Below are 25,087 nucleotides of genomic sequence, written 5' to 3'. Positions count from 1 at the left end.
AAGGTGTGTACTGCAATATTGTTAAGGTGTGTACAGTAATATTGTTAAGGTGTGTACAGCAATATTGTTAAGGTGTGTACAGTAATATTGTTAAGGTGTGTACAGTAATATTGTTAAGGTGTGTACAGCAATATTGTTAAGGTGTGTACAGCAATATTGTTAAGGTGTGTACAGTAATATTGTTAAGGTGTGTACAGTAATATTGTTAAGGTGTGTACAGCAATATTGTTAAGGTGTGTACAGTAATATTGTTAAGGTGTGTACAGCAATATTGTTAAGGTGTGTACAGCAATATTGTTAAGGTGTGTACAGCAATATTGTTAAGGTGTGTACAGTAATATTGTTAAGGTGTGTACAGTAATATTGTTAAGGTGTGTACAGTAATATTGTTAAGGTGTGTACAGTAATATTGTTAAGGTGTGTACAGCAATATTGTTAAGGTGTGTACAGTAATATTGTTAAGGTGTGTACAGCAATATTGTTAAGGTGTGTACAGTAATATTGTTAAGGTGTGTACAGTAATATTGTTAAGGTGTGTACAGCAATATTGTTAAGGTGTGTACAGCAATATTGTTAAGGTGTGTACAGCAATATTGTTAAGGTGTGTACAGCAATATTGTTAAGGTGTGTACAGTAATATTGTTAAGGTGTGTACAGTAATATTGTTAAGGTGTGTACAGCAATATTGTTAAGGTGTGTACAGCAATATTGTTAAGGTGTGTACAGTAATATTGTTAAGGTGTGTACAGTAATATTGTTAAGGTGTGTACAGCAATATTGTTAAGGTGTGTACAGCAATATTGTTAAGGTGTGTACAGTAATATTGTTAAGGTGTGTACAGTAATATTGTTAAGGTGTGTACAGTAATATTGTTAAGGTGTGTACAGTAATATTGTTAAGGTGTGTACAGCAATATTGTTAAGGTGTGTACAGTAATATTGTTAAGGTGTGTACAGTAATATTGTTAAGGTGTGTACAGCAATATTGTTAAGGTGTGTACAGTAATATTGTTAAGGTGTGTACAGTAATATTGTTAAGGTGTGTACAGCAATATTGTTAAGGTGTGTACAGTAATATTGTTAAGGTGTGTACAGTAATATTGTTAAGGTGTGTACAGTAATATTGTTAAGGTGTGTACAGCAATATTGTTAAGGTGTGTACAGCAATATTGTTAAGGTGTGTACAGTAATATTGTTAAGGTGTGTACAGTAATATTGTTAAGGTGTGTACAGTAATATTGTTAAGGTGTGTACAGCAATATTGTTAAGGTGTGTACAGTAATATTGTTAAGGTGTGTACAGTAATATTGTTAAGGTGTGTACAGCAATATTGTTAAGGTGTGTACAGCAATATTGTTAAGGTGTGTACAGTAATATTGTTAAGGTGTGTACAGCAATATTATTAAGGTGTGTACAGCAATATTGTTAAGGTGTGTACAGCAATATTGTTAAGGTGTGTACAGTAATATTGTTAAGGTGTGTACAGTAATATTGTTAAGGTGTGTACAGTAATATTGTTAAGGTGTGTACAGTAATATTGTTAAGGTGTGTACAGCAATATTGTTAAGGTGTGTACAGTAATATTGTTAAGGTGTGTACAGCAATATTGTTAAGGTGTGTACAGTAATATTGTTAAGGTGTGTACAGTAATATTGTTAAGGTGTGTACAGCAATATTGTTAAGGTGTGTACAGTAATATTGTTAAGGTGTGTACAGCAATATTGTTAAGGTGTGTACAGCAATATTGTTAAGGTGTGTACAGTAATATTGTTAAGGTGTGTACAGTAATATTGTTAAGGTGTGTACAGCAATATTGTTAAGGTGTGTACAGCAATATTGTTAAGGTGTGTACAGTAATATTGTTAAGGTGTGTACAGTAATATTGTTAAGGTGTGTACAGTAATATTGTTAAGGTGTGTACAGTAATATTGTTAAGGTGTGTACAGCAATATTGTTAAGGTGTGTACAGTAATATTGTTAAGGTGTGTACAGTAATATTGTTAAGGTGTGTACTGCAATATTGTTAAGGTGTGTACAGTAATATTGTTAAGGTGTGTACAGCAATATTGTTAAGGTGTGTACAGTAATATTGTTAAGGTGTGTACAGTAATATTGTTAAGGTGTGTACAGCAATATTGTTAAGGTGTGTACAGTAATATTGTTAAGGTGTGTACAGTAATATTGTTAAGGTGTGTACAGTAATATTGTTAAGGTGTGTACAGCAATATTGTTAAGGTGTGTACAGCAATATTGTTAAGGTGTGTACAGTAATATTGTTAAGGTGTGTACAGTAATATTGTTAAGGTGTGTACAGTAATATTGTTAAGGTGTGTACAGCAATATTGTTAAGGTGTGTACAGTAATATTGTTAAGGTGTGTACAGTAATATTGTTAAGGTGTCTACAGTAATATTGTTAAGGTGTGTACAGTAATATTGTTAAGGTGTGTACAGTAATATTGTTAAGGTGTGTACAGCAATATTGTTAAGGTGTGTACAGCAATATTGTTAAGGTGTGTACAGTAATATTGTTAAGGTGTGTACAGTAATATTGTTAAGGTGTGTACAGTAATATTGTTAAGGTGTGTACAGCAATATTGTTAAGGTGTGTACAGTAATATTGTTAAGGTGTGTACAGTAATATTGTTAAGGTGTCTACAGTAATATTGTTAAGGTGTGTACAGTAATATTGTTAAGGTGTGTACAGTAATATTGTTAACGTGTGTACAACAATATTGTTAAGGTGTGTACAGCAATATTGTTAAGGTGTGTACAGCAATATTGTTAAGGTGTGTACAGCAATATTGTTAAGGTGTGTACAGTAATATTGTTAAGGTGTGTACAGCAATATTGTTAAGGTGTGTACAGCAATATTGTTAAGGTGTGTACAGTAATATTGTTAAGGTGTGTACAGCAATATTGTTAAGGTGTGTACAGCAATATTGTTAAGGTGTGTACAGCAATATTGTTAAGGTGTGTACAGCAATATTGTTAAGGTGTGTACAGTAATATTGTTAAGGTGTGTACAGTAATATTGTTAAGGTGTGTACAGCAATATTGTTAAGGTGTGTACAGCAATATTGTTAAGGTGTGTACAGCAATATTGTTAAGGTGTGTACAGCAATATTGTTAAGGTGTGTACAGCAATATTGTTAAGGTGTGTACAGTAATATTGTTAAGGTGTGTACAGCAATATTGTTAAGGTGTGTACAGCAATATTGTTAAGGTGTGTACAGTAATATTGTTAAGGTGTGTACAGTAATATTGTTAAGGTGTGTACAGTAATATTGTTGAGGTGTGTACTGCAATATTGTTAAGGTGTGTACAGTAATATTGTTAAGGTGTGTACAGTAATATTGTTAAGGTGTGTACAGCAATATTGGTAAGGTGTGTACAGCAATATTGTTAAGGTGTGTACAGTAATATTGTTAAGGTGTGTACAGCAATATTGTTAAGGTGTGTACAGCAATATTGTTAAGGTGTGTACAGCAATATTGTTAAGGTGTGTACAGTAATATTGTTAAGGTGTGTACAGTAATATTGTTAAGGTGTCTACAGTAATATTGTTAAGGTGTGTACAGTAATATTGTTAAGGTGTGTACAGTAATATTGTTAAGGTGTGTACAGCAATATTGTTAAGGTGTGTACAGCAATATTGTTAAGGTGTGTACAGTAATATTGTTAAGGTGTGTACAGTAATATTGTTAAGGTGTGTACAGTAATATTGTTAAGGTGTGTACAGCAATATTGTTAAGGTGTGTACAGTAATATTGTTAAGGTGTGTACAGTAATATTGTTAAGGTGTCTACAGTAATATTGTTAAGGTGTGTACAGTAATATTGTTAAGGTGTGTACAGTAATATTGTTAACGTGTGTACAACAATATTGTTAAGGTGTGTACAGCAATATTGTTAAGGTGTGTACAGTAATATTGTTAAGGTGTGTACAGTAATATTGTTAAGGTGTGTACAGTAATATTGTTAAGGTGTGTACAGCAATATTGTTAAGGTGTGTACAGCAATATTGTTAAGGTGTGTACAGTAATATTGTTAAGGTGTGTACAGTAATATTGTTAAGGTGTGTACAGCAATATTGTTAAGGTGTGTACAGTAATATTGTTAAGGTGTGTACAGTAATATTGTTAAGGTGTGTACAGCAATATTGTTAAGGTGTGTACAGCAATATTGTTAAGGTGTGTACAGCAATATTGTTAAGGTGTGTACAGTAATATTGTTAAGGTGTGTACAGTAATATTGTTAAGGTGTGTACAGTAATATTGTTGAGGTGTGTACTGCAATATTGTTAAGGTGTGTACAGTAATATTGTTAAGGTGTGTACAGTAATATTGTTAAGGTGTGTACAGCAATATTGGTAAGGTGTGTACAGCAATATTGTTAAGGTGTGTACAGTAATATTGTTAAGGTGTGTACAGCAATATTGTTAAGGTGTGTACAGCAATATTGTTAAGGTGTGTACAGTAATATTGTTAAGGTGTGTACAGTAATATTGTTAAGGTGTGTACAGCAATATTGTTAAGGTGTGTACAGTAATATTGTTAAGGTGTGTACAGCAATATTGTTAAGGTGTGTACAGCAATATTGTTAAGGTGTGTACAGTAATATTGTTAAGGTGTGTACAGTAATATTGTTAAGGTGTGTACAGCAATATTGTTAAGGTGTGTACAGTAATATTGTTAAGGTGTGTACAGCAATATTGTTAAGGTGTGTACAGCAATATTGTTAAGGTGTGTACAGCAATATTGTTAAGGTGTGTACAGCAATATTGTTAAGGTGTGTACAGTAATATTGTTAAGGTGTGTACAGCAATATTGTTAAGGTGTGTACAGTAATATTGTTAAGGTGTGTACAGCAATATTGTTAAGGTGTGTACAGTAATATTGTTAAGGTGTGTACAGTAATATTGTTAAGGTGTGTACAGCAATATTGTTAAGGTGTGTACAGTAATATTGTTAAGGTGTGTACAGCAATATTGTTAAGGTGTGTACAGCAATATTGTTAAGGTGTGTACAGTAATATTGTTAAGGTGTGTACAGTAATATTGTTAAGGTGTGTACAGCAATATTGTTAAGGTGTGTACAGTAATATTGTTAAGGTGTGTACAGTAATATTGTTAAGGTGTGTACTGCAATATTGTTAAGGTGTGTACAGTAATATTGTTAAGGTGTGTACAGCAATATTGTTAAGGTGTGTACAGTAATATTGTTAAGGTGTGTACAGTAATATTGTTAAGGTGTGTACAGTAATATTGTTAAGGTGTGTACAGCAATATTGTTAAGGTGTGTACAGTAATATTGTTAAGGTGTGTACAGTAATATTGTTAAGGTGTGTACAGCAATATTGTTAAGGTGTGTACAGTAATATTGTTAAGGTGTGTACAGTAATATTGTTAAGGTGTGTACAGCAATATTGTTAAGGTGTGTACAGTAATATTGTTAAGGTGTGTACAGTAATATTGTTAAGGTGTGTACAGCAATATTGTTAAGGTGTGTACAGTAATATTGTTAAGGTGTGTACAGTAATATTGTTAAGGTGTGTACAGCAATATTGTTAAGGTGTGTACTGTAATATTGTTAAGGTGTGTACAGCAATATTGTTAAGGTGTGTACAGTAATATTGTTAAGGTGTGTACAGTAATATTGTTAGGTGTGTACAGTAATATTGTTAAGGTGTGTACAGTAATATTGTTAAGGTGTGTACAGCAATATTGTTAAGGTGTGTACTGTAATATTGTTAAGGTGTGTACAGCAATATTGTTAAGGTGTGTACAGTAATATTGTTAAGGTGTGTACAGTAATATTGTTAAGGTGTGTACAGCAATATTGTTAAGGTGTGTACAGTAATATTGTTAAGGTGTGTACAGCAATATTGTTAAGGTGTGTACAGTAATATTGTTAAGGTGTGTACAGTAATATTGTTAAGGTGTGTACAGCAATATTGTTAAGGTGTGTACAGTAATATTGTTAAGGTGTGTACAGTAATATTGTTAAGGTGTGTACAGCAATATTGTTAAGGTGTGTACTGTAATATTGTTAAGGTGTGTACAGCAATATTGTTAAGGTGTGTACAGTAATATTGTTAAGGTGTGTACAGTAATATTGTTAGGTGTGTACAGTAATATTGTTAAGGTGTGTACAGTAATATTGTTAAGGTGTGTACAGCAATATTGTTAAGGTGTGTACTGTAATATTGTTAAGGTGTGTACTGCAATATTGGCAAATATCTCTGATGTGCAAACCTTAGCTTCACGTGGACTGTGCTCCCTTTGACCTTTGCCTGTCTCACACCATTTAGTCTGCACTATGACTGCAGTTTCCTTGACTTGTTGTAATCTTTACGGAGTCATTCTGATGACTTTGTGCTAGTATGAATTACTTCAGAGTAATAATCTCATCCATGAAATAACATCATTATTTGTGGGCCAGTCAGCATGTTTGCTAGCACACTTCTGACTTTGTGTACAGAGGTTGGGGGTTTTAAAGCCAGTGAGGGCACACTGCAAGATCCAGGTGGGTTTCTTGGCAAGACCCTTTTTTGTTACATGCCGATAACTCACGTGTGATAAAATCAATTATTCATGCTGGCATAGACTATCCACTGGCGTTGGGAACCAGGACACTCTGGCAAAAAATGATCGTCACAAATGAGGTTTATTTATCACCCTCAACATGGAGATTTGGTACCGAGCTCCAGAAACAGAAGGGCTAAAGACAAAAGCAATGGACATGAGATAGACTACAATAAAGTCCTGGGGTTACTCATGGACCTCCTGTTTAGCAAGGCACCATCACAATCCTCAGTAACATCCCTACTGGATCACATCAATTGCTATCTATTTTACAAAGAACATCACTCAGACCAATTAGCGGATATATGCAGCGGCATCTGTCCTGGTAGAGATGCTTGGCTACATGATGACCAGCGTGAGGAGCCAGAAGTAGCAAGTCCTGGTAGAGATGCTTGGCTACATGATGACCAGCGTGAGGAGCCAAAAGTAGCAAGGCCCTCTACCATGGAAGAGAAGGCTGCAAACAAAATAAAGCAGAGAGAAGTTAGCCTCGTAACCGAGCTGAGCAAAGGTGTGGACACTGAGAGTAAAGACTTATAGCCCTAACTACACAACTAAGTCAAAGCCATGAAATCAAGCATGATGTTCTCTAACAACACAGGTGAGATCTACTCTCAGTGGCAAAGTATAAAGACGGAAATAAACTCACCCAAGGCTGAGACTGACAAATACTGGAAGAGTTTCTGGGAGAAGGATACAACGCTAGCTGGCAGACTTGCAAGCAAAGCTCAGCAACTCCCAAAACAAGACCCAATAGTCGAAACAACTGCGGCTATCTAAGCAAGAGTCTCTAAGATGAGGAACTAGGCAGCACCACGGCCCAACGAGCATCATGCCTACTTGCTTTAGAAGCTAATTGCACTTCATGAACGCCTGGCAGCACAAGTCAACCAGATTCTGACATGGAGGACACACGCAGAGTGGCTAACTCAGGGTCGCACAGTCCTAATCAGGAAAGGGAACACTTCCATCAAACTAGCAACCCCTAACCTGCCGATATAACCACATGGAAGCTCCTACCAGGCATAATAGCAGCCACAAGGTCTAGATTTGTGGCTGAACACTTGAGCAGAGCGCAGAAAGGTATTGGCAACAATACCAGATGAACAAAATACCATCTAGCCATTGACAGGGCAATTGCTCAAGACTGAAAGACCGGAACAACCTTTGAGGTGCATAGATTGAGGATTTGCCACATTGACACTGGAGTGCCTGGAACTGTTTAACAACAACAGGATGCTGAGGATCTTCATCAATATCTCAATGAGGCCATGGCAGACACTTCTGGGGCCGACTCAGAGACAGTTGCACAGGCAAGTGTAAAATCCTATTCCAAAGAGATGCTCTCTTTCTCCACAGCTATCCTTCATTGGCCTGGACCTGGAATCAGTTTTGAAGTTGAACAACGATCAGCCACCGCCTCTACATGGATGACATCAAGCTGTGTGCCAAGAACGAGCATGGCATTGACTTCCTGATTTGCCTGGCAAGAATATTTTACACCACAGATATCTGGATATAATTTGGACTAAAGTGTGGGCAAATGATATCACAGGGAAGATGGTAGCAACTGAAGGAATTGAACTACCTGAGGGCAACAACAGATGCAGCTAGGGATTCCACTGGCCTATGGCAACCACGAGGAGGCAGGTTGGAGGTCAGCCACGGTCAAATACCGACAGAGGATGAGGCAGATTCCGAAGAGTGAGCTTAACGGCAAGAATAAGACCCAGGCCATGCCTATGTCCTTGGCCTTAGGTGCCGCTGTGTGGCATGATCCCACTGGCAGGTGTTTGCTATCTGACAAGTGGTCACAACCAAGTGGGCACCCACGGATGAAAGGGATTGTTAGGGCCCTTCGGCAGACCATGTCTCAGGATTGACTGGCATTTGGAAAATGCTCTTACTCACGATCCATGACCTGAGTTTTCTTTCGCTAACGTCCTTTACCAGAGAATGAATTGTTTCACACATTGTTGAGTAAAATGTTACCTTGAGATGTGATTGCAACATCCAGGGTGGCCATGAACCATTTGTGAGACGACACCATTGAATTGTTGTTGTTTTTATCAGGCCATTGCTGTAGCACTTGGACCCGGGACCATCCAGAAGAAGCCATTTGAAGAGGCCTTCCTGGAGCAGGACTTGAGTGTAGGTCACAACCAACAACAAGACCCGAAATGTTGGCCTCCAATATGAGTAGACTAGTAGGATGAGGTCCTCCAATAAGACTAGACTAGTAGGATGAGGTCCTCCAGTATGAGTAGACTAGTAGGATGAGGTCCTCCAATATGAGTAGACTAGTAGGATGAGGTCCTCCAATATGAGTAGACTAGTAGGATGAGGTCCTCCAATAAGACTAGACTAGTAGGATGAGGTCCTCCAGTATGAGTAGACTAGTAGGATGAGGTCCTCCAATATGAGTAGACTAGTAGGATGAGGTCCTCCAATATGAGTAGACTAGTAGGATGAGGTCCTCCAATATGAGTAGACTAGTAGGATGAGGTCCTCCAATATGAGTAGACTAGTAGGATGAGGTCCTCCAATATGAGTAGACTAGTAGGATGAGGTCCTCCAATAAGACTAGACTAGTAGGATGAGGTCCTCCAATATGAGTAGACTAGTAGGATGAGGTCCTCCAATATGAGTAGACTAGTAGGATGAGGTCCTCCAATATGAGTAGACTAGTAGGATGAGGTCCTCCACTATGAGTAGACTAGTAGGATGAGGTCCTCCAATAAGACTAGACTAGTAGGATGAGGTCCTCCAGTATGAGTAGACTAGTAGGATGAGGTCCTCCAGTATGAGTAGACTAGTAGGATGAGGTCCTCCACTATGAGTAGACTAGTAGGATGAGGTCCTCCAGTATGAGTAGACTAGTAGGATGAGGTCCTCCACTATGAGTAGACTAGTAGGATGAGGTCCTCCAGTATAAGTAGACTAGTAGGATGAGGTCCTCCAATATGAGTAGACTAGTAGGATGAGGTCCTCCAATATGAGTAGACTAGTAGGATGAGGTCCTCCACTATGAGTAGACTAGTAGGATGAGGTCCTCCAGTATGAGTAGACTAGTAGGATGAGGTCCTCCAATATGAGTAGACTAGTAGGATGAGGTCCTCCAGTATGAGTAGACTAGTAGGATGAGGTCCTCCACTATGAGTAGACTAGTAGGATGAGGTCCTCCAATAAGACTAGACTAGTAGGATGAGGTCCTCCAATATGAGTAGACTAGTAGGATGAGGTCCTCCAATATGAGTAGACTAGTAGGATGAGGTCCTCCAATATGAGTAGACTAGTAGGATGAGGTCCTCCAATATGAGTAGACTAGTAGGATGAGGTCCTCCAATATGAGTAGACTAGTAGGATGAGGTCCTCCAATAAGACTAGACTAGTAGGATGAGGTCCTCCACTATGAGTAGACTAGTAGGATGAGGTCCTCCAGTATGAGTAGACTAGTAGGATGAGGTCCTCCACTATGAGTAGACTAGTAGGATGAGGTCCTCCACTATGAGTAGACTAATAGGATGAGGTCCTCCACTATGAGTAGACTAGTAGGATGAGGTCCTCCAGTATGAGTAGACTAGTAGGATGAGGTCCTCCACTATGAGTAGACTAGTAGGATGAGGTCCTCCAATATGAGTAGACTAGTAGGATGAGGTCCTCCAGTATGAGTAGACTAGTAGGATGAGGTCCTCCAATATGAGTAGACTAGTAGGATGAGGTCCTCCAATATGAGTAGACTAGTAGGATGAGGTCCTCCAGTATGAGTAGACTAGTAGGATGAGGTCCTCCAATAGGAGTAGACTAGTAGGATGAGGTCCTCCAGTATGAGTAGACTAGTAGGATGAGGTCCTCCAATATGAGTAGACTAGTAGGATGAGGTCCTCCAGTATGAGTAGACTAGTAGGATGAGGTCCTCCAATAGGAGTAGACTAGTAGGATGAGGTCCTCCACTATGAGTAGACTAGTAGGATGAGGTCCTCCAATATGAGTAGACTAGTAGGATGAGGTCCTCCAGTATGAGTAGACTAGTAGGATGAGGTCCTCCACTATGAGTAGACTAGTAGGATGAGGTCCTCCAGTATGAGTAGACTAGTAGGATGAGGTCCTCCACTATGAGTAGACTAGTAGGATGAGGTCCTCCAATATGAGTAGACTAGTAGGATGAGGTCCTCCAGTATGAGTAGACTAGTAGGATGAGGTCCTCCACTATGAGTAGACTAGTAGGATGAGGTCCTCCACTATGAGTAGACTAGTAGGATGAGGTCCTCCAATATGAGTAGACTAGTAGGATGAGGTCCTCCAGTATGAGTAGACTAGTAGGATGAGGTCCTCCACTATGAGTAGACTAGTAAGATGAGGTCCTCCAATATGAGTAGACTAGTAGGATGAGGTCCTCCAGTATGAGTAGACTAGTAGGATGAGGTCCTCCAATATGAGTAGACTAGTAGGATGAGGTCCTCCAATAGGAGTAGACTAGTAGGATGAGGTCCTCCAGTATGAGTAGACTAGTAGGATGAGGTCCTCCACTATGAGTAGACTAGTAGGATGAGGTCCTCCACTATGAGTAGACTAGTAGGATGAGGTCCTCCAGTATGAGTAGACTAGTAGGATGAGGTCCTCCAGTATGAGTAGACTAGTAGGATGAGGTCCTCCACTATGAGTAGACTAGTAGGATGAGGTCCTCCAGTATGAGTAGACTAGTAGGATGAGGTCCTCCACTATGAGTAGACTAGTAGGATGAGGTCCTCCACTATGAGTAGACTAGTAGGATGAGGTCCTCCAATATGAGTAGACTAGTAGGATGAGGTCCTCCAGTATGAGTAGACTAGTAGGATGAGGTCCTCCAATATGAGTAGACTAGTAGGATGAGGTCCTCCAATAGGAGTAGACTAGTAGGATGAGGTCCTCCAGTATGAGTAGACTAGTAGGATGAGGTCCTCCAGTATGAGTAGACTAGTAGGATGAGGTCCTCCACTATGAGTAGACTAGTAGGATGAGGTCCTCCACTATGAGTAGACTAGTAGGATGAGGTCCTCCAGTATGAGTAGACTAGTAGGATGAGGTCCTCCAGTATGAGTAGACTAGTAGGATGAGGTCCTCCAATATGAGTAGACTAGTAGGATGAGGTCCTCCAATAGGAGTAGACTAGTAGGATGAGGTCCTCCAGTATGAGTAGACTAGTAGGATGAGGTCCTCCAGTATGAGTAGACTAGTAGGATGAGGTCCTCCAATATGAGTAGACTAGTAGGATGATGTCCTCCAATATGAGTAGACTAGTAGGATGAGGTCCTCCAATATGAGTAGACTAGTAGGATGAGGTCCTCCAGTATGAGTAGACTAGTAGGATGAGGTCCTCCAATATGAGTAGACTAGTAGGATGAGGTCCTCCAATATGAGTAGACTAGTAGGATGAGGTCCTCCAGTATGAGTAGACTAGTAGGATGAGGTCCTCCAATATGAGTAGACTAGTAGGATGAGGTCCTCCAATATGAGTAGACTAGTAGGATGAGGTCCTCCACTATGAGTAGACTAGTAGGATGAGGTCCTCCAGTATGAGTAGACTAGTAGGATGAGGTCCTCCAGTATGAGTAGACTAGTAGGATGAGGTCCTCCAGTATGAGTAGACTAGTAGGATGAGGTCCTCCACTATGAGTAGACTAGTAGGATGAGGTCCTCCAATATGAGTAGACTAGTAGGATGAGGTCCTCCAGTATGAGTAGACTAGTAGGATGAGGTCCTCCACTATGAGTAGACTAGTAGGATGAGGTCCTCCACTATGAGTAGACTAGTAGGATGAGGTCCTCCAATATGAGTAGACTAGTAGGATGAGGTCCTCCAGTATGAGTAGACTAGTAGGATGAGGTCCTCCACTATGAGTAGACTAGTAAGATGAGGTCCTCCAATATGAGTAGACTAGTAGGATGAGGTCCTCCAGTATGAGTAGACTAGTAGGATGAGGTCCTCCAATATGAGTAGACTAGTAGGATGAGGTCCTCCAATAGGAGTAGACTAGTAGGATGAGGTCCTCCAGTATGAGTAGACTAGTAGGATGAGGTCCTCCACTATGAGTAGACTAGTAGGATGAGGTCCTCCACTATGAGTAGACTAGTAGGATGAGGTCCTCCAGTATGAGTAGACTAGTAGGATGAGGTCCTCCAGTATGAGTAGACTAGTAGGATGAGGTCCTCCACTATGAGTAGACTAGTAGGATGAGGTCCTCCACTATGAGTAGACTAGTAGGATGAGGTCCTCCACTATGAGTAGACTAGTAGGATGAGGTCCTCCAGTATGAGTAGACTAGTAGGATGAGGTCCTCCAGTATGAGTAGACTAGTAGGATGAGGTCCTCCAATATGAGTAGACTAGTAGGATGAGGTCCTCCACTATGAGTAGACTAGTAGGATGAGGTCCTCCACTATGAGTAGACTAGTAGGATGAGGTCCTCCACTATGAGTAGACTAGTAGGATGAGGTCCTCCAGTATGAGTAGACTAGTAGGATGAGGTCCTCCAATATGAGTAGACTAGTAGGATGAGGTCCTCCACTATGAGTAGACTAGTAGGATGAGGTCCTCCAATATGAGTAGACTAGTAGGATGAGGTCCTCCAGTATGAGTAGACTAGTAGGATGAGGTCCTCCAGTATGAGTAGACTAGTAGGATGAGGTCCTCCAATAGGAGTAGACTAGTAGGATGAGGTCCTCCAGTATGAGTAGACTAGTAGGATGAGGTCCTCCAGTATGAGTAGACTAGTAGGATGAGGTCCTCCAATATGAGTAGACTAGTAGGATGAGGTCCTCCACTATGAGTAGACTAGTAGGATGAGGTCCTCCAATATGAGTAGACTAGTAGGATGAGGTCCTCCAGTATGAGTAGACTAGTAGGATGAGGTCCTCCAGTATGAGTAGACTAGTAGGATGAGGTCCTCCAGTATGAGTAGACTAGTAGGATGTTTTGTGAAGTTGCTTCTCACTTGTTTTCAACAGCTCATGGAAATCGATTTAATGCACATCAACCTTCTTATGGAGGCCGCACATCTCAAAGAACTGGTCCCCATCCGCTGGTTATGTGAGTCTGGTCTGGTGGAGAATATCGAGCTGGTAGTGGAAGAGTACCGACAGACCAGGGGACTGCTGGTAAGTACTGGTCAGAACACATCAAACACAAATACTCTCCTGCTTTGTTGTACATTCATCCTGAAAATGATACTCCTTTGGGGTTTTTAAGGATTGAGAACATTTGTTTTTGTCAGTGTGGAATGATTGCGCAACTTCCTGTACATGAACAGTGGTGGTTAAAAACACAGCCAGTCAACACAAGGATGTGTTCAACAGCACTTACTGGATCCACCAAGACTATGAAGCGTTCAGGTTTTCCTCGTAAGACGTGGGAGTAGCAAGGCGAGCAAGAGGATCCTTCACCCTTAGCGTCAAAAAGTTCTGACTTTACCGCAGAGCACAGGTCTCAAATTCAGAAGCAACTAGTTAGCCCGGAAAAACAAACATCTATTGATGTACAGGTTAAACAAAAAAAAGCAGCTCAGTCATTAGAATTTTACCCTAAAATGTTTGGTGTTTTTTACACCAAATGAGTGAATATTGAAACCCCCTGCCTTCTTTGACCTTAAAAGTCTCTTGACTTCACAGTCCAATCAACTTCCATTTTGACAGTTCCTGTAAATCTGATGAGTTGACAACAACTAAGCTGCCATCTTCTTAGCATCCAGCCTTGAATGAGGCCAGAAGGAAATGTGGTCCCACTTTGCTCATCCCTGCGATAAACTGTTCCACCTATGGATCCTTCAAGTCATGGAGTATACCCAACTGTTCCACCTATGGATCCTTCAAGTCATAGAGAATACCCAACTGTTCCACGTATGGATCCTTCAAGTCATGGAGTATACCCAACTGTTCCACGTATGGATCCTTCAAGTCATGGAGTATACCCAACTGTTCCACGTATGGATCCTTCAAGTCATGGAGTATACCCAACTGTTCCACCTATGGATCCTTCAAGTCATAGAGAATACCCAACTGTTCCACGTATGGATCCTTCAAGTCATGGAGTATACCCAACTGTTCCACGTATGGATCCTTCAAGTCATGGAGTATACCCAACTGTTCCACTTATGGATCCTTCAAGTCATGGAGTATACCCAACTGTTCCACCTATGGATCCTTCAAGTCATGGAGTATACCAGTGACTGTTCCACGTATGGATCCTTCAAGTCATGGAGTATACCCAACTGTTCCACTTATGGATCCTTCAAGTCATGGAGTATACCCATGACTGTTCCACGTATGGATCCTTCAAGTCATGGAGTATACCCAACTGTTCCACTTATGGATCCTTCAAGTCATGGAGTATACCCAACTGTTCCACCTATGGATCCTTCAAGTCATGGAGTATACCATGACTGTTCCACGTATGGATCCTTCAAGTCATGGAGTATACCATGACTGTTCCACGTATGGATCCTTCAAGTCATGGATTATACCCAACTGTTCCACGTATGGATCCTTCAAGTCATGGAGTATACCCAACTGTTCCACCTATGGATCCTTCAAGTCATAGAGAATACCCAACTGTTCCACGTATGGATCCTTCAAGTCATGGAGTATACCCAACTGTTCCACGTATGGATCCTTCAAGTCATGGAGTATACTCATGACTGTTCCACGTATGGATCCTTCAAGTCATGGAGTATACCCAACTGTTCCACTTATGGATCCTTCAAGTCATGGAGTATACCCAACTGTTCCACCTATGGATCCTTCAAGTCATGGAGTATACCAGTGACTGTTCCACGTATGGATCCTTCAAGTCATGGAGTATACCCAACTGTTCCACTTATGGATCCTTCAAGTCATGGAGTATACCCATGACTGTTCCACGTATGGATCCTTCAAGTCATGGAGTATACCCAACTGTTCCACTTATGGATCCTTCAAGTCATGGAGTATACCCAACTGTTCCACCTATGGATCCTTCAAGTCATGGAGTATACCCAACTGTTCCACCTATGGATCCTTCAAGTCATGGAGTATACCCAACTGTTCCACCTATGGATCCTTCAAGTCATGGAGAATACTCATGACTGTTCCACGTATGGATCCTTCAAGTCATGGAGTATACCATGACTGTTCCATGTATGGATCCTTCAAGTCATGGAGTATACTCTTGACTGTTCCACGTATGGATCCTTCAAGTCATGGAGTATACCCATGACTGTTCCACGTATGGATCCTTCAAGTCATGGAGTATACTCATGACTGTTCCATGTATGGATCCTTCAAGTCATGGAGTATACTCATGACTGTTCCACGTATGGATCCTTCAAGTCATGGAGTATACTCATGACTGTTCCACGTATGGATCCTTCAAGTCATGGATTATACCCATGGCTGTTCCACGTATGGATCCTTCAAGTCATGGAGTATACTCATGACTGTTCCACGTATGGATCCTTCAAGTCATGGAGTATATTGATGACTGTTCCACGTATGGATCCTTCAAGTCATGGAGTATACTCATGACTGTTCCACGTATGGATCCTTCAAGTCATGGATTATACCCATGACTGTTCCACGTATGGATCCTTCAAGTCATGGAGTATACTCATGACTGTTCCATGTATGGATCCTTCAAGTCATGGAGTATACTCATGACTGTTCCACGTATGGATCCTTCAAGTCATGGAGTATACTCATGACTGTTCCACGTATGGATCCTTCAAGTCATGGATTATACCCATGGCTGTTCCACTTATGGATCCTTCAAGTCATGGATTATACCAGTGACTGTTCCATGTATGGATCCTTCAAGTCATGGATAATACCCATGACTGTTCCATGTATGGATCCTTCAAGTCATGGATAATACCCATGACTGTTCCACGTATGGATCCTTCAAGTCATGGATTATACCAGTGACTGTTCCACGTATGGATCCTTCAAGTCATGGAGTATACTCATGACTGTTCCACGTATGGATCCTTCAAGTCATGGAGTATACCAGTGACTGTTCCACGTATGGATCCTTCAAGTCATGGAGTATATTGATGACTGTTCCACGTATGGATCCTTCAAGTCATGGAGTATACTCATGACTGTTCCACGTATGGATCCTTCAAGTCATGGATTATACCCATGACTGTTCCACGTATGGATCCTTCAAGTCATGGAGTATACTCATGACTGTTCCATGTATGGATCCTTCAAGTCATGGAGTATACTCATGACTGTTCCACGTATGGATCCTTCAAGTCATGGAGTATACTCATGACTGTTCCACGTATGGATCCTTCAAGTCATGGATTATACCCATGGCTGTTCCACTTATGGATCCTTCAAGTCATGGATTATACCAGTGACTGTTCCATGTATGGATCCTTCAAGTCATGGATAATACCCATGACTGTTCCATGTATGGATCCTTCAAGTCATGGATAATACCCATGACTGTTCCACGTATGGATCCTTCAAGTCATGGATTATACCAGTGACTGTTCCATGTATGGATCCTTCAAGTCATGGATAATACCCATGACTGTTCCACGTATGGATCCTTCAAGTCAACCCACATTTTGGGTCATATCTCAATGAATGCCCAAGGTTGGACATTTGTATGCAAACAGACTTCAATGTACTTGAACTTAGAATCATTTGGTCTGTCCGAGGAGCAACAGATCCTAAACCATCCTGTTCTCCTCGCAGCCCATTCGGATCTGCGTTCTGGGTCCTCCGGCAGTGGGGAAGAGCACTGTGTGTCAACAGATCTGTGGTCACTACAAGCTCCATCACATCCGGCTGAGGAAGACCGTGGCAGAGACCATCTCACACCTGGTTAGACTCTCTTCTCCAAACTGAATCCCTTGAAAACCTCTCATTTTGTAGACTTCCTGTTTGTTTCTGCTCGTCCCTCACATTCTGTGTCCGTCTCCAGGAGCATACGGTGAGGAACATGAATTCAGAAGCAGAGAACGAGGAGTCCACAGCAGCCACAGAGACTCAGGAACTCCTGAATAGTTTGAAGGACAATATGGAGCAGAATGGAGGTAGAGTCTGATGGTCACCTCATTCAGTTGGTCAACTTTCACACTTTTCTTGACTTCAGACTGTTAAAGTTATAAGTTCAAGTAGCAACAATAGTAAGAAACTCAGGTCAGTGACCATGATGTGTACTTTCTGGACTTCAATCACAGCATTTACTTGTATAACCCAGTCCAAACAACCTTTCTATCCATCTATCTATCTATCTATATATATATATATATATCTATATATATATATAGATATATATATATATATATAGATATATATATATATATATATATATATATATATAGATAGATAGATAGATGGATAGATAGTACTTTATTGATTATATATAGTATAACCAGTTTCTGGTGTCGACACCAACACCGCAGGCTACGTCCATCAAGACAGGACGCCCATAAAAGCCTCAGGAACCCATAGCTGAAAACCGACGGGAAGTCGGCCATCTTGGTTTTCGTCTTCCAGTTGAACCCTTCTCTAAAAGTTTTGACTTTCAGTTGGTAAACCACCTTTTCTGCCTGTCAGGTATGTTGGATGACCACCTGTTGGTGAAGGTGATGGTAGACAAGCTGATGTCCAACCCCTGCAAGAACCAGGGATATGTTCTGGATGGATTTCCAAAGACATATGAACAAGCTAAAGAGCTTCTCCATGGTAACTAACACACATTATGATCATCCTGGTTTGGTACCAACAGTACTTCATTGTCAGACTGTGTCATATTAGGACTGTAATGATCCTGGTTTGGTACCAACAGTACTTCATTGTCAGACTGTGTCATATTAGGACTGTAATGATCCTGGTTTGGTACCAACAGTACTTCATTGTCAGACTGTGTCATATTAGGACTGTAATGATCCTGGTTTGGTACCAACAGTACTTCATTGTCAGACTGTGTCATATTAGGACTGTAATGATCCTGGTTTGGTACCAACAGTACTCCATTGTCAGACTGTGTCATATTAGGACTGTAATGATCCTGGTTTGGTACCAACAGTACTTCATTGTCAGACTGTGTCATATTAGGACTGTAATGATCCTGGTTTGGTACCAACAGTACTTCATTGTCAGGCTGTGTCATATTAGGACTGTAATGATCCTGGTTTGGTACCAACAGTACTTCATTGTCAGACTGTGTCATATTAGGACTGTAATGATCCTGGTTTGGTACCAACAGTACTTCATTGTCAGACTGTGTCATATTAGGACTGTAATGATCCTGGTTTGGTACCAACAGTACTTCATTGTCAGACTGTGTCATATTAGGACTGTAATGATCCTGGTTTGGTACCAACAGTACTTCATTGTCAGACTGTGTCATATTAGGACTGTAATGATCCTGGTTTGGTACCAACAGTACTTCATTGTCAGACTGTGTCATGTTAGGACTGTAATGATCCTGGTTTGGTACCAACAGTACTTCATTGTCAGACTGCGTCATATTAGGACTGTAATGATCCTGGTTTGGTACCAACAGTACTTCATTGTCAGACTGTGTCATATTAGGACTGTAATGATCCTGGTTTGGTACCAACAGTACTTCATTGTCAGACTGCGTCATGTTAGGACTGTAATGATCCTGGTTTGGTACCATCAGTACTTCATTGTCAGACTGCGTCATATTAGGACTGTAATGATCCTGGTTTGGTACCATCAGTACTTCATTGTCAGACTGCGTCATATTAGGACTGTAATGATCCTGGTTTGGTACCAACAGTACTTCATTGTCAGACTGTGTCATATTAGGACTGTAATGATCCTGGTTTGGTACCAACAGTACTTCATTGTCAGACTGTGTCATATTAGGACTGTAATGATCCTGGTTTGGTACCAACAGTACTTCATTGTCAGACTGTGTCATATTAGGACTGTAATGATCCTGGTTTGGTACCAACAGTACTTCATTGTCAGACTGTGTCATATTAGGACTGTAATGATCCTGGTTTGGTACCAACAGTACTTCATTGTCAGACTGTGTCATATTAGGACTGTAATGATCCTGGTTTGGTACCAACAGTACTTCATTGTCAGACTGTGTCATATTAGGACTGTAATGATCCTGGTTTGGTACCAACAGTACTTCATTGTCAGACTGTGTCATATTAGGACTGTAATGATCCTGGTTTGGTACCAACAGTACTTCATTGTCAGACTGTGTCATGTTAGGACTGTAATGATCCTGGTTTGGTACCAACAGTACTTCATTGTCAGACTGCGTCATGTTAGGACTGTAATGATCCTGGTTTGGTACCATCAGTACTTCATTGTCAGACTGCGTCATATTAGGACTGTAATGATCCTGGTTTGGTACCAACAGTACTTCATTGTCAGACTGTGTCATATTAGGACTGTAATGATCCTGGTTTGGTACCAACAGTACTTCATTGTCAGACTGCGTCATGTTAGGACTGTAATGATCCTGGTTTGGTACCAACAGTACTTCATTGTCAGACTGCGTCATATTAGGACTGTAATGATCCTGGTTTGGTACCATCAGTACTTCATTGTCAGACTGCGTCATATTAGGACTGTAATGATCCTGGTTTGGTACCAACAGTACTTCATTGTCAGACTGTGTCATATTAGGACTGTAATGATCCTGGTTTGGTACCAACAGTACTTCATTGTCAGACTGTGTCATATTAGGACTGTAATGATCCTGGTTTGGTACCAACAGTACTTCATTGTCAGACTGTGTCATATTAGGACTGTAATGATCCTGGTTTGGTACCAACAGTACTTCATTGTCAGACTGTGTCATATTAGGACTGTAATGATCCTGGTTTGGTACCAACAGTACTTCATTGTCAGACTGTGTCATATTAGGACTGTAATGATCCTGGTTTGGTACCAACAGTACTTCATTGTCAGACTGTGTCATGTTAGGACTGTAATGATCCTGGTTTGGTACCAACAGTACTTCATTGTCAGACTGTGTCATATTAGGACTGTAATGATCCTGGTTTGGTACCAACAGTACTTCACTGTCAGACTGTGTCATATTAGGACTGTAATGATCCTGGTTTGGTACCAACAGTACTTCACTGTCAGACTGTGTCATATTAGGACTGTAATGATCCTGGTTTGGTACCAACAGTACTTCACTGTCAGACTGTGTCATGTTAGGACTGTAATGATCCTGGTTTGGTACCAACAGTACTTCATTGTCAGACTGTGTCATATTAGGACTGTAATGATCCTGGTTTGGTACCAACAGTACTTCATTGTCAGACTATGTCATATTAGGACTGTAATGATCCTGGTTTGGTACCAACAGTACTTCATTGTCAGACTGGGTCATATTAGGACTGTAATGATCCTGGTTTGGTACGTCCCTCGGGTTTAAGTCCACAGTTGGAACCAAATGTAAAATATAAGACATTTACATGTAAAGTATGTATTTTTTGTCATAGTTGAGGAACCAGAGTCCGAGGACAAACCTTCAGTGGTTTCCTTGTACAACAAGAAGATAATACCAGGTACTGACGTTTGATATTTGACTATAAAGAGTGGCCTTGGTAGTCCTTTGAAGTGTTTGGATTGTATTCCTTTTTGCCAGCCTATAAGTTCTCCTCAGGTCAAAGTACAATTTCTTCCTTCTTGCCGTCGTCCTGTAAAGTACAAAAAGGACCTTAGTGGCCCGACTCTTTGCTTGCAGAGTTTGTTGTGTGCCTGGACGCCTCAGATGACTTCCTGAGGGACTTGGTGATCAACCTCCCTGAGAAGTTGGTGCAGGAGCATAAGTACGAGCAGGACAACTTCCTGAAGAACTTGAGCAAGTACAGGGAGAGCAACGTGGAGGAAGAAACTCTCCTGAAATACTTAGAAGAGCTGGACATCACCTGCTTCCTCATTGGTAAGTCCTCTCACTGCCGGAAAACATCACCTTTCTTCTTTCTTTTCATCTTGCAACCAACCATTATTTAATAGTCACCCGTTATCTTAACCAGTAGTCCATTAATCACAGACAACCACGAGCACATATTTCATGGCTCTCATTTTTCCATCGACTTTTAAGTTATTTTAGACATGTTCTTACTAACAAAGACGACTAAAAAACATTTTGCATCGTGTCCGTCGGCGAAGACAAATCCATATATTAGCCACAGCAGATATATACCTTGTCAAGTGACTTATTTACACACAACTATTCTGTAAAGGTTTATGTATTGTAATTGTTTCTAAACAGTGTCTCTAACAGGGCAGTAAAACGGCCGATCAAACAAAACGTCAGTCATGGTCATGGAGCCACTAGCTCCATGACATTAGCTAAACACTCGATAACTCCACGCTGACCTGCTGAATTTACTGAGGAATTTGTGAAAGTGAAACAATATAAAAATAAGTCCATTGTAGGTTAATAATACTAACACAAGCACTTGTAGACTTGTTAGCACATTAGCTAATGCTAAGGACGCTGGCTAGATCACACAGCATGTACATGAAAACACTCCTACAAACATCACACATGGAAGTTTACTAAGTTTAAACTGTTTTAGTTCTATTGTAAAACTTGTAAATGTCGCTTGGAGTGATAAATGAAGAATGCACATGAGTAGAAACGCTACAGACGGCTAGAAAACTATACTTCTGCTTGAAAGCTCAGTCTAAAGAGAACTTGTCCAAAAGATGGCGCCATAACATTAAAACTACACATATTCAGTGTCTTTGCTTGCTTTTACAAGAAACCATGTTGCATCGTGTCCGTCGACGAAGACAAATCCATATATTAACTACACCAGACTATAAGTGGCAGATATATACCTTGTCAAGTGACTTATCTACACACAAATATTATGTAAAGGTTTATGTATTGTAATTGTTTCTAAACTGTGTGTCTAACAGGGCAGTAAAACGGCTGATCATACAAAACAGAAGTCGTGGTCTCACTTGTAACGATTCTTAATCGATTTAAAAAAATACAAAATAAATCAAATAAATTAAAAAACATTTTAATCTTTCCTATTTTATGGAGGAATGTAGTAAAACATAGAACTGACACCCTATTTTATTTGAAAAAGTATTCCCTTCTCAATGGAATGGTGTGGTGCTCAAAGATTCCAACTAAACAGTTGAAGTTCTGTTGTAAAACTAACAAACCTTGCTTGAAGTTATGAATAATCCGTGCGAGTAAAAACGCTATGGACGGCTAGAAGAAGGGGCGGCACTGGACGCACTAAATGGAAGGACAAACAAGAAAACACCTTCACTAAATGGAAGGACAAACAAGAAAACACCTTCACTAAATGGAAGGACAAACAAGAAAACACCTTCACTAAATGGAAGGACAAACAAGAAAACACCTTCACTAAATGGAAGGACAAACAAGAAAACACCTTCACTAAATGGAAGGACAAACAAGAAAACACCTTCACTAAATGGAAGGACAAACAAGAAAACACCTTCACAGAGTATTTGCTTCTTTCCTTTCAACCATTTTCGTTATGGCCCTCGGCAAATAAAAATCCATAAATTAGCCGCACCGTCTTATCAGCCGCAGGGTTCAAAGTGTAGGAAGAAAGTATCGGCTTCCAGTCCTTCTCGCTGAAGGGTGTAGGACATCTGCAGTGGATCCAGATGTTGATGTCCTTATAGGACAGTACTTGTGCAGTGGATCCAGATGTTGATGTCCTTATAGGACAGTACTTGTGCAGTGGATCCAGATGTTGATGTCTTTATAGGACAGTACTTGTGCAGTGGATCCAGATGTTGATGTCCTTATAGAACAGTACTTGTGCAGTGGATCCAGATGTTGATGTCCTTATAGAACAGTACTTGTGCAGTGGTTCCAGATGTTGATGTCTTTATAGGACAGTACTTGTGCAGTGGATCCAGATGTTGTTGTCCTTATAGGACAGTACTTGTGCAGTGGATCCAGATGTTGATGTCCTTATAGGACAGTACTTGTGCAGTGGATCCAGATGTTGATGTCCTTATAGAACAGTACTTGTGCAGTGGATCCAGATGTTGATGTCCTTATAGGACAGTACTTGTGCAGTGGTTCCAGATGTTGATGTCCTTATAGGACAGTACTTGTGCAGTGGATCCAGATGTTGATGTCCTTATAGAACAGTACTTGTGCAGTGGATCCAGATGTTGATGTCCTTATAGGACAGTACTTGTGCAGTGGATCCAGATGTTGATGTCCTTATAGGACAGTACTTGTGCAGTGGTTCCAGATGTTGATGTCCTTATAGGACAGTACTTGTGCAGTGGATCCAGATGTTGATGTCCTTATAGGACAGTACTTGTGCAGTGGATCCAGATGTTGATGTCCTTATAGGACAGTACTTGTGCAGTGGATCCAGATGTTGATGTCCTTATAGGACAGTACTTGTGCAGTGGATCCAGATGTTGATGTCCTTATAGGACAGTACTTGTGCAGTGGATCCAGATGTTGATGTCCTTATAGGACAGTACTTGTGCAGTGGATCCAGATGTTGATGTCCTTATAGGACAGTACTTGTGCAGTGGATCCAGATGTTGTTGTCCTTATAGGACAGTACTTGTGCAGTGGATCCAGATGTTGATGTCCTTATAGGACAGTACTTGTGCAGTGGATCCAGATGTTGATGTCCTTATAGGACAGTACTTGTGCAGTGGATCCAGATGTTGATGTCCTTATAGAACAGTACTTGTGCAGTGGATCCAGATGTTGATGTCCTTATAGGACAGTACTTGTGCAGTGGATCCAGATGTTGATGTCCTTATAGGACAGTACTTGTGCAGTGGATCCAGATGTTGATGTCCTTATAGGACAGTACTTGTGCAGTGGATCCAGATGTTGATGTCCTTATAGGACAGTACTTGTGCCGTGGATCCAGATGTTGATGTCCTTATAGGACAGTACTTGTGCAGTGGATCCAGATGTTGATGTCCTTATAGGACAGTACTTGTGCAGTGGATCCAGATGTTGATGTCCTTATAGGACAGTACTTGTGCAGTGGATCCAGATGTTGATGTCCTTATAGGACAGTACTTGTGCAGTGGATCCAGATGTTGATGTCCTTATAGGACAGTACTTGTGCAGTGGATCCAGATGTTGTTGTCTTTATAGGACAGTACTTGTGCAGTGGATCCAGATGTTGATGTCCTTATAGGACAGTACTTGTGCAGTGGATCCAGATGTTGATGTCCTTATAGGACAGTACTTGTGCAGTGGATCCAGATGTTGATGTCCTTATAGGACAGTACTTGTGCAGTGGATCCAGATGTTGTTGTCTTTATAGGACAGTACTTGTGCAGTGGATCCAGATGTTGATGTCCTTATAGGACAGTACTTGTGCAGTGGATCCAGATGTTGATGTCCTTATAGGACAGTACTTGTGCAGTGGATCCAGATGTTGATGTCCTTATAGGACAGTACTTGTGCAGTGGATCCAGATGTTGATGTCCTTATAGGACAGTACTTGTGCAGTGGATCCAGATGTTGATGTCCTTATAGGACAG

At 40.6% G+C, this 25,087-nt stretch overlaps 1 protein-coding gene across 1 annotated transcript in view; it reads left to right on the top strand.

The window, feature by feature from the left end:
• LOC133542354 (adenylate kinase 7-like) overlaps window positions 1–25,087 on the top strand; it is a 50,107-nt gene that overhangs the window by 18,626 nt on the left and 6,394 nt on the right. The window contains exons 9-15 of the mRNA XM_061886409.1: window positions 8,656–8,733; window positions 13,568–13,717; window positions 17,297–17,425; window positions 17,526–17,637; window positions 18,164–18,292; window positions 21,052–21,117; window positions 21,297–21,494. Of these exons, the coding sequence (XP_061742393.1) occupies window positions 8,656–8,733; window positions 13,568–13,717; window positions 17,297–17,425; window positions 17,526–17,637; window positions 18,164–18,292; window positions 21,052–21,117; window positions 21,297–21,494 (862 nt within the window). The remainder of the gene's footprint in view (window positions 1–8,655; window positions 8,734–13,567; window positions 13,718–17,296; window positions 17,426–17,525; window positions 17,638–18,163; window positions 18,293–21,051; window positions 21,118–21,296; window positions 21,495–25,087) is intronic.

The sequence above is a fragment of the Nerophis ophidion genome, linkage group LG24 (assembly GCF_033978795.1).
Source record: "Nerophis ophidion isolate RoL-2023_Sa linkage group LG24, RoL_Noph_v1.0, whole genome shotgun sequence".
NCBI lineage: Eukaryota > Metazoa > Chordata > Actinopteri > Syngnathiformes > Syngnathidae > Nerophis > Nerophis ophidion.
The sequence above is the reverse complement of the archived record's forward strand: the minus strand, read 5'-3'. Positions and strand labels throughout refer to the sequence as shown.